Raw genomic sequence first — 17,068 nt, 5'->3', positions numbered from 1 at the left:
ACTTTTATATGCCAAAACACGCTGACTAGTTCCCTTTAACAAAAAATAGCAGTAGAGAAATTCAAAAGACCAGTTTGCATCCTTAAAGGGAACTTGTCAGGTCCCTTATGAGCTCCAAGCCAGCAGCATTTTGATTTGCACGTCAAAAGTCTCTTCCTAACCAGCCCTGTATAATATAATTCTCTAAAAGAAAATGAAAAAAGTATTTCTCTCCATTTTTTATTTGCAAATTAGGGCACTGACTACTGGAAGGGGGCCTTGTTTCTCCAAACTAGTCAGCCCTTCGGCCCTTATAGGCGTGATAACATGATTCCTAAGTGCAGGTGTGCCTTTGAAGCCGGGTTTACCCTTTCCAGCTTCATTAGGCACACTGCGCATGACCGGAGGTTCAGAAGACGTGTATGTGAGCCGTCTTGTGAATTTCCAGTCATGCCAGGTGCGCCTAATGAAACCAGGAATTGTCCACCCTGCATCTGAGGCGCAGTGACGTGGCTGAAATGAGCCGCACCAATGCCCGAGATTTCTTCTGGATGGTGGCTACACCAGCTTGTGGAAATTATGTTATCAAGTCCACATGGGTGTGATAACATGTAAAGAGGGCCGACTAGTCAGGAGAAACAACGCCCCTACAACTGGTCACAGGCCTAATTTGCATATGAAAAATGTAGGTAATAAATACTTTTTTTAAGTTTTATTTTAGAGACAGATGTTATGCAGGGCTGGTAAGTAGGGACTTTTGACATGCAAATGTTAATGCTGCTGGCTTGAAGGGCATAAGGGTTCCTGACAGGTTCCCTTAAAGAAGAGTGGGATAAAAAAGAAAAGTCTCAATTGCCATCTTATTAACAGCTAAGAATATGAGTTATCTTCACCTCTATTAAATGATGTTCTATTACTAAGATGAATCCTGCTCATTGTAACTCGAAAATTATCCCTTGGGAAATTTTAAAACTATGCAATTAATAATTATATGTGTAAAAGGTTACTCTGTATTAAAGTTTCCCATTAAAGGGGGTTTATTGAAAATAACCCCTGTTTATGAGTTCATGTCCCCACATGTACTGTTCTTGAAAACGTGGAAGATGCTTGTATAAGGAGTGGTAGCATAAGAATGGCTGCCATGCAACAGCTGCTGTAGGGCAATGTCTGGCTGGATACCAGCAAAATCAACTGTTTTCCAGGAATTATGCTAGAGTCCGCATTTTTTATAAGGATTGAATCTGATGAGATAATTCCCATAAGTTATTCCACTAATAGAATTTATACAACTGCTGAGATCCCGAGTGATTATTTAAATGGCCTTCCCAATTGTTAAAAACTCTCACCTTTCCACATAATAGGTAAAATTGCCAATCAGTAGTGTAACGCCTGCCTGGATCCACCCGCTCAGATGGGCTGTAATAGACAGGCTAGAGGGAAGCCACTTACCAAGCAGGGGAAATTTTAAAACTATGCAATTAATAATTATATGTGTAAAAGGTTACTCTGTATTAAAGTTTCCCATTAAAGGGGGTTTATTGAAAATAACCCCTGTTTATGAGTTCATGTCCCCACATGTACTGTTCTTGAAAACGTGGAAGATGCTTGTATAAGGAGTGGTAGCATAAGAATGGCTGCCATGCAACAGCTGCTGTAGGGCAATGTCTGGCTGGCTACCAGCAAAATCAACTGTTTTCCAGGAATTATGCTAGAGTCCGCATTTTTTAAAAGGATTGAATCTGATGAGATAAATCCCATAAGTTATTCCACTAATAGAATTTATACAACTGCTGAGATCCCGAGTGATTATTTAAATGGCCTTCCCAATTGTTAAAAACTCTCACCTTTCCAAATAGGTAAAATTGCCAATCAGTAGTGTAACGCCTGCGTGGATCCACCCGCTCAGATGGGCTGTAATAGACAGGCTAGAGGGAAGCCACTTACCAAGCAGGACCCCTAGAACCCTGAAACCCTTTGGAATTACACAGGCATTTGGAATTACACAGGGCCCAAGGTGATCACTATCGGTGGAAGGCTGCAGTCCGAGAGAGTAGTAGTCAGGCAGGGTCAAACCAGGAATTGCAGAACAGAGACAGAATGGGCAGGCAAGGACGTAATCAGCAAACGAAGTAGAGGTCAAATCCGGATCAGGCAGCGAGGTACATAAACAGCAGGCAGGAGGGTAGTCCGGAAACAAGCATAAGTCAGAACACTAGAATCACTAAACAGAACAGGGTGGAACAGGAACCAGGAATTCAGAACTATCTCTGGCAGTGCTCAAGAGACAGGAGGGGAATTAAGAAGGGTGTGGTGTCTTCCCGTTGGTTGTAGCTGAATGATGGTAACTCCAGCTGAAAGACACACACCTCCTACAGTCAGCCAGTGGTACTGCAAATCCCAAGGAAACCCAGCCCAGTAGATGAGTGGAGCCTGCGCCCACCAGCACCGCTGGCTCCGACTCCTCTCCCATCACCAGCACTATCCACGGCAGGAACACGGCGTCCCCTGGTGACCGAAGTAGAAGTTGCTGGAGCGGACTCCGGTGGTGACGTAACAGGTAGAGGTCAAACCACTGGGCCCCCTATCAATTCCAAGAATGAGGCTCTGCAGAGTCCCATATGAATGGAGCAGTGGTTGTGCATGTGCAGCACAGCATCATTCATTCCCTATATCACTGCTGGAAAAAACCTCCACAGTCCCATAAAGAAAAATGGAGTGGTGATGTGGATATCCAGCAACCGCCTATTCAAATGTCATTCTGCAGAGAGCCATTCTTGGGAATGTGAAAATTCCATTAGTCGTACCATTATAAATAGCAAGTTATCAGATTACATATAGATAGCTGATAACTTCTAAAGATAAGAATAACCCTTTATTCAGTTATTGGAGATCACATTAGTCATAATCTCACTGAGCGAACAGGAGTAGCACATCCTAGTAAAATAAATAGGGCCCCAACTATCCACAATTGTTGAGTCCAGGGCATTGACAGGCCCTGAAGACAGCACAGACTTCCCCAGCATACAGAAGGCTAAGGCTCTGTGCGCACTGGGAAGTGGAATTTTCTTGAGAAAATTCCGCATGCCCTCAAAGATTACCGCACCCGCGGTAAAAAACCGCCGGAAACCGCACCCGAAAACCGCATGCGGTTTGCCGCGGTTTGCTGCGGTTTTACCGCGGTATTATTCGCGGTATTGCCGCGGTTTTGCCGCGTGCGGGTTGGGATGTGCTTTATTGCATTCAATGCAATAAAGCACATTGAAGAAAAAAAAAAAAAAAAAAAAAAAAAAAAAAGTCATTTAATTCTGAGAGTAGATAGACAGAAGAATAGATAGAGGGATAGATAGACAGACAGAGGGATAGATAGATAGAGAGATAGATGACAGATCGCTGCATTTCCCACGGTCGGCAGTGAGTTCACATTACCGACCGTGGGAAATGACCGGTAATTACCTCTGCTGCTTTCATTCAGCCTGTGTCTGACAGTCGCGGCTGGATGGAAGCAGCGCTGGACGTCGGACCTGGATTACGCCGGAGCTTTGGTGCGGGAGGGGTTAATAAAATGGTGAACGAGGCTTGTTTGTTTTATTTAAAATAAAGGATTTTTCGGTGTGTGTTTTATTCACTTTACTTACGGGTTGATCATGTCAGCTGTCACATAGACGCTGCCATGATCAAGCCTGGGGTTAATGGCGGTGGTCCCCCACCATCATTAACCCCTTGTATTACCTTGTCACCACTGCTACACGGTGGCAAGAAGAGCCGAGGACACGCCGGCAGTGCCGCATATTGCATGCGACAGTGCCGGGGCAGCTGCGGCTGATATTCTCGGCTGCGGGAGGGGGAGTGAGGCGGGGGACATTACCCCTGCCCCTCTCCCTCCCCAGCCTGAGAATACCGGGCCGCCGCTGTGTGCTTACCTCGGCTGGACGGTAAATATGCAGCGGAGCCCACGTTCTTTTTTTCCTATATTTCCGTTTTCTTTCTATGTATGTTCTATGTGTCTGTGTCTATGTGATCTATGTCTGTGATGTCTGTGTGTGTGATGTGTGTGTGTTTACTCTGCACGGCTTCCTCTTCCTGTAATGACATCACTTCCTTGCAAAACCGCAAGCAAGTGATGCACATTACCGGAGGTAAACCGCGAAATACCGCAGGGAATAACGCAGGAAAACGCAGTGAACCGCACAGAATTTGCTGCCTGCGTTATTCCCTGCGGGATTTCATGATTAACATTGAGTCAATGGAGGGAAATCCCGCAGCGATGTGCGGAAAAGAAGTGACATGCACTTGTTTTTGCTGCGGGATTTCCGCAGCAAAACACGCAGCTGTCAAATTCCGCCCAGTGCGCACAGGATTTTTTTTCTCCATAGGCTTTGCTGGTGATTCACTGCAGAGATGTTATCAACATTTTCTGCAGCGAAACATGCAGCAAATCCGCGGCAAAATCCGCGAAAAATCCGGTAAGTGCGCACATAGCCTAATACTCTTTATCAGTAAGGAACATAACATATGACACTTCAATTGTTTTGTTTGTTAATAATTGGTGGTGAGAAGCAGTAATAAGAAAAAGAAAATGCTTCCATATGATTTCCAAGCCCTTAAAGAGTCTAATACATGCCCCTAAAATCGACAACCAATAACCTGTATTACATTATAACAACTTACCTGAAAACCACAAACCATGAATTTACCGGTTGATCTGGGAAGGTAACCGCATAGTCAGCAAATGCAATCCTGTACCGTTCATCTGCATAGCAGGGATATTTATGTGAAGCAGCACTATGCTTAAACATATACCTGAGACACATAGAAATACCGGTGTTATTACAGCCTACACATATTGGTCTAGTGTATTCAATGGTAAAGAACCTGTAATCATGATTTTGCTTGTTAAAGTAAAGGTATGGCCATATTGGCGCTGTTATACACATTCAATGGATACATTTAGTGAACAAAACCGCATTATGGTTATTCTTTAATCGACATTTGAAGTTTGGGTGTAATAAGATTTCGGTACATTGGGGAGGGTCTGTGGGGCGGGAATGTGAATAGTATCTTCAGCTCTGCCCTGGCCCCTCTGCCTGCATCTGTTGTCTGTATGTGCATCATTTTTTAAAGTTCATGCTGAGCCATCCTCTCCATGGAGCGTGTTTTGCTGATTCATCTCTCAGCGGTCTTCAGTAAAATGACATTGGTGGCGGTGCAGGTGTAGATTCAGATCTCGTCTCAATGTGGAGTGAAGATCGCAATCTGAGCATGCGCCACCACTGATGCTATTTTGCTAAAGACCACCGGGAGATGAATCTGAGCAAGTGCCACCCGCAGTAAGGATGACGAGGTGCAAAGTTTAAAAAAAGAGACCCATACAGACACCAAAGGCAGGCGTAGAAGCCGGGACAGAGTGGAAGACCCAACTCAGTCGCGCCCAAATGCACCAAAAGCTTATTGCACCCAAACTTCAAATGTCAGTTAAAAAACCACCAGGATACTGATTTCTTCACCATCTATTGAATCTGTATAACACATTATTATGGACATGCCTTTATTTTAACACCAAACCAAAACCTTTTACAGTAAGAATACCCTATTTTCTCTAGAGGGTAACATTTTTAGATTTTGAAAATTGGCTTTTGATAAAAACAATTGAAATCCTGTGCAAGTTTGACATGCTGCAGATCTGTATATGTTGCATGCAAGGGAGTTTAGAAAAATCTCAATTTTGACCTGCATTTTGGAACCATGTGTGTACCAAACTTATGGCATCTGAAGTCTCTTTCCCAGGGTATACCACACAGTTACAAGTGCATCTCAGTAAATTAGAATATCATCAAAACGTTAATTATTTCAGTAATTCAATACAAAAAGGGAAACACATATTATATAGAGTCATTACAAACAGAGTGATCTATTTCAAGTGTTTATTTCTGTTAATGTTGATGATTATGGTTTACAGCCAATGAAAACCCAAAAGTCATTATCTCGCAAAATTACAACAATTACCACAAAACACCTGAAAAGGCTTAAGCATTTAAAATGGTTCAGTAGGCTACCCAATCAGGGGGAATACTGCTGACTTGACAGATGTCCAGAAGGCAGTCATTTACACTCTCAAGAAGGAAGGTTAGCCACAAAAAACTGATTTTTGTGTACTCACCGTAAAATCGTTTTCTCTTAGCCATCATTGGGGGACACAGGACCATGGGTGTTATGCTGCCTATCCATAGGAGGACACTAAGTAGATGCAAAAACATAGCTCCTCCTCTGCAGTATACACCCCCTGGCCGGGCCAGGCAAGCTCAGTTTTAGTACACAAGCAGTAGGAGAAAAAAACAGTAAAAACTTACCTCAACAGAGAAACATGAGAAAAAAAGAGTCATAACCAAATAAGGTACTGAGAGAACCAAGGCCCAACAGGGCAACAGGGTGGGTGCTGTGTCCCCCAATGATGGCTAAGAGAAAACGATTTGACGGTGAGTACACAAAAATCCGTTTTTCTCTGATGCCTCATTGGGGGACACAGGACCATGGGACGTCCTAAAGCAGCCCATGGGTGGGAAACATAAAAGAAGACAACACAACCCAAGGACTAGGAACCAGTCCCAGACAGCCTGGAGCGCCTACTGAGAGAGGTGCTCTACTGCCGTTTGCAGAATTTTCCTACCCAGGTTTGCCTCAGTTGAAACCTGGGTATGGACTCTGTAATGCTTTGAATACGTATGTAGGCTAGACCAGGTCGCAGCCTTACACACCTGTTCCACTGAAGCCTGATGCCGAATGGCCCACGAAGCGCCAACTGCTCGCGTGGAATGAACCCACAGCCCACTAGGAATGGGCTTGAGTTGCAAGCGGTAGACTTCCTGGATCGCAGAGCGAATTCAGCGAGCCAGTGTCACCTTTGAAGCTGCCTGTCCCTTCTTAGGCCCCTCAGGAATGACGAACAAAGAGTCCGTTTTCCTAAAGGGGGCTGTCCTGGATATGTAATATCTGAGAGCTCTGACGAGGTCTAACGAATGCAGAGACCTTTCCACCCTATGAACCGGGTGTGGACAAAAGGAAGGCAGAACAATGTCCTTGTTCAAATGAAACGGGGTAAGAACCTTTGGAAGGAAAACCGGAAGGGGGCGCAGAACCACCTTGTCCTGGTGAAAGATCAGAAAAGCCTCGCGGCAAGAGAGTGCTGCTAGCTCCGAAACCCGTCTGATGGACGTAATTGCCACCAAGAATGTTACCTTCCAGGACAGAAGAGCAAGGGAGGATTCCTTGAGGGGTTCAAAGGGAGACCTCTGGAGACCGTCCAAAACGAGGTTGAGGTCCCCTGGTTCCATCGGCCGTTTGTATGGGGGAACTAGATGGGAAATGCCCCGGAGAAAGGTCTTGACTTGCGGTTTTTGAGCCACGTGGCATTGGTAGAAGATTGAGAGCGCTGAGACCTGCCCTTTAAGGGAACTGAGAGCCAACCCCGCTTGCAAGCCAGACTGTAGAAAGTCGAGAATTCTGGGGATGGCCAGAGGCATAGGCTGGACGTTAGTTTCCCTGCACCATGAAAGGAAGATTTTTCCACGTACGGTGGTAAATGCGGGATGAAGCAGGCTTTCGGGCGCTGATCATGGTGGCAATAACCGCGGGGGAGAATCCCGCTCTTGTTAATAGCCAAGTCTCAATCGCCATGCCGTCAGCTTCAGGGCTCTGGAGTTCTGATGGGAAATGGGCCCTTGGGTCAGCAAGTCTGGGATGTCTGGAAGGCGCCACGGTGCGTCTGTGAGCATTTGTACTAATTCGGCGTACCAGGCGCGCCTGGGCCAGTCCGGTCCTATCAGTATCCCCGGGACTCCCTCTGCCTTGATCTTCCTGATTACCCGCGGCAGCAGGGGTAGAGGTGGAAATATGTAAGGCAGGCGGAAGTGATGCCAGGAGCAGACTAGAGCATCCTCGCCGATGGTCTGCGGGTCGCGTGACCTGGCTATGAACGCGGGTACCTTTGCATTCAACCTTGAGGCCATTAGGTCCACGTCTGGTGTGCCCCAGCGAGTGCAGATGTGTAGAAACACATCTGGGTAGAGAGACCATTCTCCGGCAGCCAGGCCTTGGCGACTCAGAAAGTCTGCTGCCCAGTTCTCTACCCTCGGTATGTGTACTGCTGATATCACTGATCCCGTCGATTCGGCCCAGCTGAGGATCTTGTGGGCCTCGAGATAAGCCGCTTTTCTGGGGGTGACCCCCTGCCGATTGATACAGGCTACAGCTGTCGAATTGTCCGATTGGACTCGAATCTGACGACCCGCTAGCAGAGGGCAGAACGCTCTGAGCGCGAGGAAGATCGCGTGGAGTTCCAGGATGTTGATGGGTAGGAAAGACTCCTGGGGCATCCAACGTCCTTGAGCAGTGTGGTGCCGGTACACTGCTCCCCAGCCTAGGAGGCTGGCGTCCGTGGTCAGGACCAGCCAGTTCACTGGGAGAAAAGATCTCCCCTTCGATAGGGATGAGGACCGAAGCCACCAGCGGAGTGCGTACCTGACTGAAGGCGTCAGGTGAAGATGTCTGTCCAGGGAGAAGGGGCTCTTGTCCCAGGCCGCTAGAAGGGCTAGCTGCAGTGGGCGGAGGTGCAGTTGAGCAAAGGGTACTGCTTCCATAGCCGCCACCATCCTGCCGAGCACTTTCATGCTGAATCGAATGGAGCGAGACGGAGGACGTAGAAGGCAGCGTACCGCTCGTTGAAGAGCGAACGCCTTGTCCTGAGGGAGAAGGATCAAGCCCCGACGGGTGTCCAGGTACATGCCCAGGAAGGTGATGGATCGTGATGGGATCGGGGATGATTTGTCCAGATTCACTAGCCACCCTAAGCGGGATAGGGTGTCCACAGTGATCTGTACGCTGGTTGAGCAGTCGCGGAAGGAGGGGACCTTGATGAGGAGGTCGTCCAAGTAAGGGAGAACGACTATTCCCCTGGTGGCCGCCATGACTTTGGTGAAGACCCTTGGTGCGGTGGCAAGGCCGAAGGGTAGAGCTATGAATTGAAAGTGGGAGTCCTGAATTGCGAAGCGGAGGAACTTTTGGTGATCTAGGAATTCCCCTTCGACCATGGATGCAATAATGGACCTTAGTGACTCCATTCTGAATCTCGGTACGTGCACATGTTTGTTTAGTGTTTGAGGTCCAGGATGGGTCGAACTGACCCATCCTTTTTGGGGATCACAAAGAGGTTGGAATAAAAACCCCTGAACTTCTCGTCGTCTGGGTCTGGTATTATTACTCCTGCTGTTTGGAGCGAGTGGATTGCTGAGAAAAAAACTTTGCGTCGTTTTCGAGTCTTTGGGGGGTTTGAGAGAAAGAACCGACTTGGGGGTCGGGTCCGAAATTCTATGTGGTAACTGGAAGACACAAGGTCTCGCACCCATTTGTCGTCTGAGGCGGCAGCCCAGATGTGTTGAAAGAGCCGCAGACGACCTCCTACAATGAGTGTGTCTTCCGGGGTGCCGAAGGAGTCATGAGGGGGCAAAACGTCGTTGCCGAGTCTCCCTAGTCCTGGACTGTTTCGGTCTAGGCTGCCATGACGAAGTGGGTTTCGGGGAGAGCTGAGAAGGTCGGTCCCTGCGTAGTCCGCGGCTGGTGGCGGGGACAGCACGGGATGTCGACCAACCAAATGAGTTGAAAAAGGAGCGTAACGAGGACTGTGGACGTCTGGTGAAGGACGTCCTGGACTTCAGCTGGGGGAGGGAGGTACTCTTTCCTCCCGTGGCGTCAGAAAGGAGCTTGTTCAGACGTTCGCCAAACAATCGGTCTGGAAAAAAAAGGGAAGGCCCGTGAGAGACTTCTTGGAGGCAAGAGTCCGCTCGCCATTGTCGGAGCCAGAGAGCTCTACGGATGGCTATGGTATTTGAGGCGGCAAACGCTGCGCAGGTAGCAGCGTCCATGGAGGCCTGGATGAGGTACTCCGCCGCAGCGGCAATTTGAGCTGTTACCTCTGTGAAGGTATGAGTGAACTGGGATATCTCAAGCGAAGTGTTAAGGGAGTCTGCCCAGACCGAGATCGCCTTGGCGACCCACACAGAGGCAAAGGAGGGCGAGAGGGAGGAACCTGCAGCCTCAAAAGCAGAGCGGGCGAGGTGCTCCACCTGTCTGTCGGGTCCTTAATGGAGGAAACATCGGGTAAAGACAGGAGCGTCTTGGTGGTAAGGCGGGAGACCGGGGGGTCGACCGAGGTCGGATCGGCCCAGCCCTTAGGGGCAGGTGAGGCAAAAGGGTACCGGGACTCCATGAGTTTTCGGTTACCGAAGCGCCTGTCAGGCTCCTCCTTTTGCTTTGTGAGGATATCCTGAAACTCTGGGTGATCAGCGAAAACCTTTTGGGGTTTCCTTGCCCTCTTAAAGGAGACCGCATGGTCAGTGGTAGTGGATGGGGGATCCTCCACATGCAGAGTTTGGTTGATTGCTGCTATAAGGGAGTCTATTGCAGTTTGATCATCTGGGGGTGATGAAACCAAGGAATCCTTCTGGTACAAACAGCATTCTCCCTCCTCCAGCTTATCAGAAGCCGTGGAGCGTGTGGGAGAGCCTGCCCTGTGTGCTCCCGAGGGAGAGCCCGCTGGAGACACCCAGGCCGTGTGCTCTTTTCCTGATCCCTGCAACCGGTGAAGCATATGCCCGGATTACCTCAGAAGGATCCTCCATAGGGGTATCCTCAGGCTGCGTTCCGTCCAGGGACCCAGAAGGGTGTGGAGGACGACATTGCATAGCCAGAACCAGGTTCTGTGCCAGTTTTTCCATGGATTGGGACAGAAACTGTGCCCATTCCGGCGGGCTGGGGCCCTAGGCTCTGGGCTGCCAGTTGCGGCGGTGGTGGCAGGGGGGTTTTGGGGGGCTATAGGGGCACAGGACTCACAGAGAGAAGAGGTGTGTTTACGTGGTAGCTCAACATGGCAGGCAGTGCAGGCTGAATAATAGACTACAGTATGTGGGCCTTAGTACTCTTAGTGCCCTTAGATTTCTGCATGTTCCTAATAGGAGTATGCCAGAAGGGGGAGCAATTAAATGTTGAATGTTTCATTTCATTTCCATGTCATCATCCTTGGCCTGCTGTGCAGGGGCCATGCTAATATGCTAATCAATCTTCTGTGTAGCTCTGCCTTTGAGCATATGTGCTGCCGAAGCTAGCACTGCTCAGCAGAGCTACAATTGAAGCAAGCACCTCACCAGAATCAGCCGATGACCCTGGCCTCAGGAGGGATTAAGCTCTATGAAGATTTTCGCACGCTTTCCTGGGGGGCGGGGCTTATCACGGCGGTGGGGGGCGGGGCTTAGCGCTAAAAGAGCGGGAAGATGAGTCAGTGTGCCCCCCCCCTGCTGTGGGTAGTAAAAAATGGCGGGAAGGGAGCTTCTGAGTTTTCCTCCCTCTCCCTACAGTCAGCACACAGCTTGTCACCGGTGGTTATCAGCCGGCTTTTCTGCTAGAGCAAATAAACAGAGCGAATAAAAACAGCGTGAGTCCCTGAGCCCTGGGCCCTCCCCCTTGCCACCGGGAAATTATCTGCAAGACTTTCTGCAAACAGCAGAACTTCCTCCTCCTCCAGCCAGCAAGCTAGAGAAAGTTAACACTGTGTGTGCAGGATCCTTGCTCCTTGCACATAATAAATACTGTAAACGTCCTGGGAGCCTTCCCTGCAGCTTCTTTTCTCCCTTTGTCTGGGAAACCAGTCAGGGGGGATCTCACCTTAAAACACTGCTTTTTAGGCAGTGAAAATAGCAGAGTCAGCTTGCTGTGTCGGTGTCATATTCAACTCAGAGCCTGCAGAGAGGGGCTGAGGAATTGGTGCCATCTTCAACTCAGAGCCTGCAGAGAGGGGCTAAGGAATTGGGCTATAGGGGCACAGGCCTCTACCCTGGGCTTTGGAAAATCAGTGTCTGTGGAACCCGTCGTCCAGCGCAGGATCCAGCGTTGCAGGAGGGGGTACGTGGAGGCGACACTCCACGTTCCCGCCCGTTGATGGTAGTGGGAGATCGGTCCCAAAGGAAACCGTTGCCCTCAAAAGATAACAAACCTTGAAAGGAAGTGCCTCCTACAGACACTAAGCTAAAACTGAGCTTGCCTGGTCCGGCCAGGGGGTGTATACTGCAGAGGAGGAGCTATGCTTTTGCATCTACTTAGTGTCCTCCTATGGATAGGCAGCATAACACCCATGGTCCTGTGTCCCCCAATGAGGCGTCAGAGAAAGGTCATTGCTAATGAAGCTGGCTATTCACAGAGTGCTGTATCCAAGCATATTAATGGAAAGTTGAGTAGAAGGAAAAAATGTGGTAAAAAAAGGTGCACAAGGAACCGGAATAACTGCAGACTTGATAGGATTGTTAAGAAAAGGTCATTTTAAAATTTGGGGAGAATCACAAGGAGTTGACTGATGCTGGGGCCAGTGCTTCAAGAGCCACTACACACAGACATGTCCAGGACATGGGCTACAACTGTTGCATTCCTTGTGTCAAGCCATTCATGACAAATTGACAACTCCAGAAGCATCTTACCTGGACCAAGGAGAAAAAGAACTGGACTGTTGCTCAGTGGTCCAAGGTGTTGTTTTCTAATGAAAGTAAATTTTGCATTTCATTTGGAAATCAAGGACCCAGAGTCTGGAGGAAGAGTGGAGAGGCCACAATCCAAGCTGCTTGAGGTCTAGTGTGAAGTTCCACAATCAGTGATGGTTTGGGGAGCCATGTCATCTGCTGGTGTAGGTCTACTGTTTTTTATCAAGACCAAAGTCAGCGCAGCCGTCTACCGGGAAATTTTAGAGCAGTTCATGCTTCACTCTGCCAACAAGCTTTTTGGAGATAGAAATTTCATTTTCCAGCAGGATTTGGCACCTGTCCACATTGCCAAAAGTACCAATACCTGGTTTAATAATCACAGTATCATTGTGCTTGATTGGCCAGCAAACTCGCCTGACCTAAACCTTGTCAAGAGGAAGATGAGAGACACCAGACTCAACAATGCAGACGAGCTGAAGGCTGCTCTCAAAGAAACCTGGGCTTCCATAACACCTCAGCAGTGCCACAGGTTGATCGCCTCCATGCCACGCCGCATTGATGCATAAGGAGCCCTGACCAAGTATTGAGTGTATTTACTGTACATACTTTTCAGTAGGTTTTCTATAATCATCAACATTAACAGAAATAAACATGTGAAATAGATCACTCTTATAAGTTTCCCTTTATGTATTACTGAAACAGATTAACTTTGTGATTATATTCTAATTTATTGAGATACACTCGTATGTAGGAATGTTTCTAGGATCTCTAAACTGATGTAAACTCACGATGTTGGTATGAATACTACACAACATTGGGAGCGTGCCTGCAGTCAGCTAACTGAAGGACAAGTACTGCCCATTTAAGCTGATAAGCCACCAAAGAGAGTGTGAAACAGAAAGGGTAATAATTAATCATTTTAATAATATATACAGCACTAGATTATCATTAATATCAATTCCTGTCCACATTGGGGATCATAATCTAAATTCAAACCCAGGAGTCTAATGCTCTCATGCAATTAACCACTGAGCCATGGTTTAGCTTTCCCTTATTCTTCCCACAGCGCTGTGACTGCTTAATTCCCATATAAATACACACATTCACATATTTATCATATGAATACAATCTGATTTTTCAGTTAGCAGCCCTTTTTGCATGCTCACCTATAAGGCCTCTTGGCTGTAGGTAAATTTCTAATTCTCTTTGTCGAACAGCTTTTTCCAGGATAAATTTTTTTACAGTTTAAGTTTACAGGATAATTTTTGAAAACTGGACATGAGGCTGTTCAACGCAATCTAACCAGACGTTATGTAGAAAGTAATATTTTCACATCACACTTACCTCAATATATTAGTACCAAACTGTTCAACATTTGGTTCAATAATTCCACTGATTTTATCCAGAACTCCTTTTACTATGGTGTTTTCTTTGGTTCCTAGAATATGCAATAAAGTAAATTTAATTACAGACTTAGGAAAAGTTAAATGTACATTAGAGAGAGCACCTTAAAAAGCAAATGATACCAGGTTTGGCCACCCAAGATAGAAGTATCCGGTCTTTGTTCCCCTGCCCAAAGCTTTACTAAACTTACATGATGAGGCCCATCTACTGTCAGGCGTAATGGTAACTGACTGAACTAACAGAAGTGCCTTAGGCTAGTTTCACACTTGCGTTGGGCGAAATCTGCTGGGTCCATTACTGTGTCGCATTATTTTTGTGGTGTCAACGGATGCAACAGGGATCCGTTAGCTGATTCCTGTGAAATAACGGACCCGTTGCATCCGTTGCATCCGTTTGGCGTCCGTTAGGTGTCCGTCTAACGGAATGCGTCGGCTCTGTTTTTTTTTTCCTTTTTCATTTTTTTCATTCTGGGCATGCTCAGTAGAAATTAGCGGAATCCAGCAGCAGATTCCATTGTAAAACACTTTGGAATGGAATCCGCTACCATAGGGAGCCATTATAAATGTTAACGGAAGCAACGGAATCCGCTGGTCGGCGTCATTTTGATGCAAGCATTTAACGTTACATTATCCGTTGCTTCCGCTCGGCGGAAGCAACGAAGCGTCGGCCAACGGAAGCAACGCAGGTACTTTTGGCACAATCCGTCATCAATGCAAGTCTGAGGGAAACAGCAGAATCCATTAACGGATTCCGCTGTTTCCCAAGACAGCGGATTGCGCCAAAAAAAAAATAATGCAAGTGTGAAAGTACACTTAGGGTAGTGGAGTAACCGGCTGGTCAGCTCATAGTAAGGGACGGCTTACATGAGTGGCAGGTGGACCAGTTCATGAGATCTGAGAGTATGTGACAGTGAGCACCACTAATAATCAAGGTCATTTTACAAGTCACTGTGGGCATGGGCAACAGGTGCACCTCTTTTCTAATCACCTGCTGGAGGTGCCTACTGGGGTGCTTAGAACCACTAAATTGGATGTGCCTATGCATTTGTACACTTGCATTACTTGAGTTTGGGGACCACTCAGATATGTTTTTCTTGCTGTGCTAAACCTATGACTAGACTTCTAAGGGCCGTTTCACATTTGCGCTATTTTAACGGATTCGGGCTCCATTACAAATACAGTACAGTTTATTTATTTACAGTGGAAGCGCGACATCGTGTGGACACAAGCGGGTACTGCATGACACACACACGCGCCATAGTAACGCGCTTCAAATATAAATAAATGAACTGTACTACATTAGTGACGGATTCCGTTTGCGTCAAAACAACGCAAGTGTGAAACTAGCCTAAGAGAGAACCAGCCAAAACAAAGTTTACTACAAGTAGCCACTTTACAGGCATCTATAAAAAGCCCCTATGCATGGCAAGGTATCTGCTCAACCAAGTAAAGGGTGTGTATCTAGCGTATACATCAGAAAATGTTCCTAATATGCAGTACTGTACAAAGGTTTTTGGGAGGCATGGAAAAAATACTGCAAGGTAAAATTTTAATAGCATTAATAGTTTAACTTTATAAATTAACAAAATTCAAAGCTAATGAAACAAATTGAAGTTTTAATCAAATAAATATTTGGTGTCACTGCCCATTGTCTTAATACGCCAGTCCGAAGGCAAAGTCATTTTCCACCTAATTGCCTATCTATTAGATGCCATAATCTGAGCTATTTTCAAATGCATGTGCTTTAAAAATTCCCTCTGCTTCCCTCACTACTTTATCTAACTGCTTTTCTTTTTTTTCCAATTCCTGTCTGATGACGTTTCGTTTGAGAATTTCAAGGGGATTCTGGGATACTGAATAAAGCATCATCAGCCAGCAATAGAGAATTGTCAGAATATCCAGCAAAGACCAGTGACTGTGCCACAACAGCACTGATATTATAAATGTTGCCATAGCAATAAGGAGAAGTCTTGAAAGGTTTTTACAGTGGGTGAAATAAGAATGAACACGTCAACAATGTTTTAATAAATATATTTCTAACAATTCTATTGATATGAAATTGTAATATAAAATATGATATGAAATAATATGATGTGAATTTTTTTTCGATATTTCAAACTATAGATGATCATAAATTTAATGAGAAAAGTCACAGGTAAAGAGTATTGAACAATTGAACACGCTTACGGAAATGTAATTAATACTTTATATAAAAGGCTTTGTTGGCTTTTAAATATATATATATATATATATATATATATATATATATTCAAGACGCCTCCTGTATGCAGAAGCTAGATGTTGCATGCATTGCCCTGGTGTGATTTTGATTTATTCTTCCACAAAAACATTCTTCAAATCCTGAAGGTACCATGTGCTTCTTCAATGAATGCTGACCTTTAATTCCTTCCATAGAATTTATATTGGATTCAGGTCAGGTGACTGGCTCGGCCATTCTAGCAGCTTTATTTTTTCTCAGAAACCAATTCAGTTTCCTTGGCTGTGTGTTTGGATTATTTTGCTGAAATGTCCACCCACATTTCACCTTCATCATCTTGGTAGATTCAGATTTTTATTAAGAATATCTTGGTACATTTCTCCATTCATCTTTCCTTCAATTACAGTGCCTTGCGAAAGTATTCGCCCCCCTTGAATTTTTCAACTTTTTCCCACATTTCAAGCTTCAAACATAAAGATAAAAATTTTAATGTTATGGTGAAGAATCAACAACAAGTGGAAAACAATTGTGAAGTTGAACAAAATTTATTGCTTATTTTAAATTTTTGTAAAAAAGACATAATTGAAAATTTGGGCGTTCAAAATTATTTATCCCCTTTACTTTGAGTGCAGCAAACTCACTCCAGAAGTTCATTGAGGATCTCTGAATGTTCCAAATTTGTCCTAAATGACTGATCATGATAAATATAAGCCACCTGTGCGTAATCATGTCTCCGTATAAAAGCACCTGATCTGTGATAGTCTCAGTGTTCTGTTTAAAGCGCAGATAGCATCTTGAAGACCAAGGAACACAACAGGCAGGTCCAAGATACTGTTGTGGAGAAGTTTAAAGCTGGATTTGGTTACAAAAAGATTTCCACAACTTTAAACATCCCAAGAAGCACTGTGCAAGCAATCATATTGAAATGGAAGGAGTATCATACCACTGCAAAT

General features: G+C 45.9%; 1 protein-coding gene across 1 annotated transcript in view; it reads right to left on the bottom strand.

The window, feature by feature from the left end:
* Positions 1–17,068, bottom strand: part of ADGB (androglobin) — a 499,062-nt gene that overhangs the window by 176,559 nt on the left and 305,435 nt on the right. Inside the window, exons 23-24 of the mRNA XM_075339549.1 lie at positions 13,839–13,932; positions 4,648–4,779 (exon numbers count right to left, since the gene is read on the bottom strand). Of these exons, the coding sequence (XP_075195664.1) occupies positions 4,648–4,779; positions 13,839–13,932 (226 nt within the window). The remainder of the gene's footprint in view (positions 1–4,647; positions 4,780–13,838; positions 13,933–17,068) is intronic.

The sequence above is a fragment of the Anomaloglossus baeobatrachus genome, chromosome 3 (genome assembly GCF_048569485.1).
Source record: "Anomaloglossus baeobatrachus isolate aAnoBae1 chromosome 3, aAnoBae1.hap1, whole genome shotgun sequence".
In the NCBI taxonomy this organism is placed as follows: Eukaryota; Metazoa; Chordata; class Amphibia; order Anura; family Aromobatidae; genus Anomaloglossus; species Anomaloglossus baeobatrachus.
The sequence above is the reverse complement of the archived record's forward strand: the minus strand, read 5'-3'. Positions and strand labels throughout refer to the sequence as shown.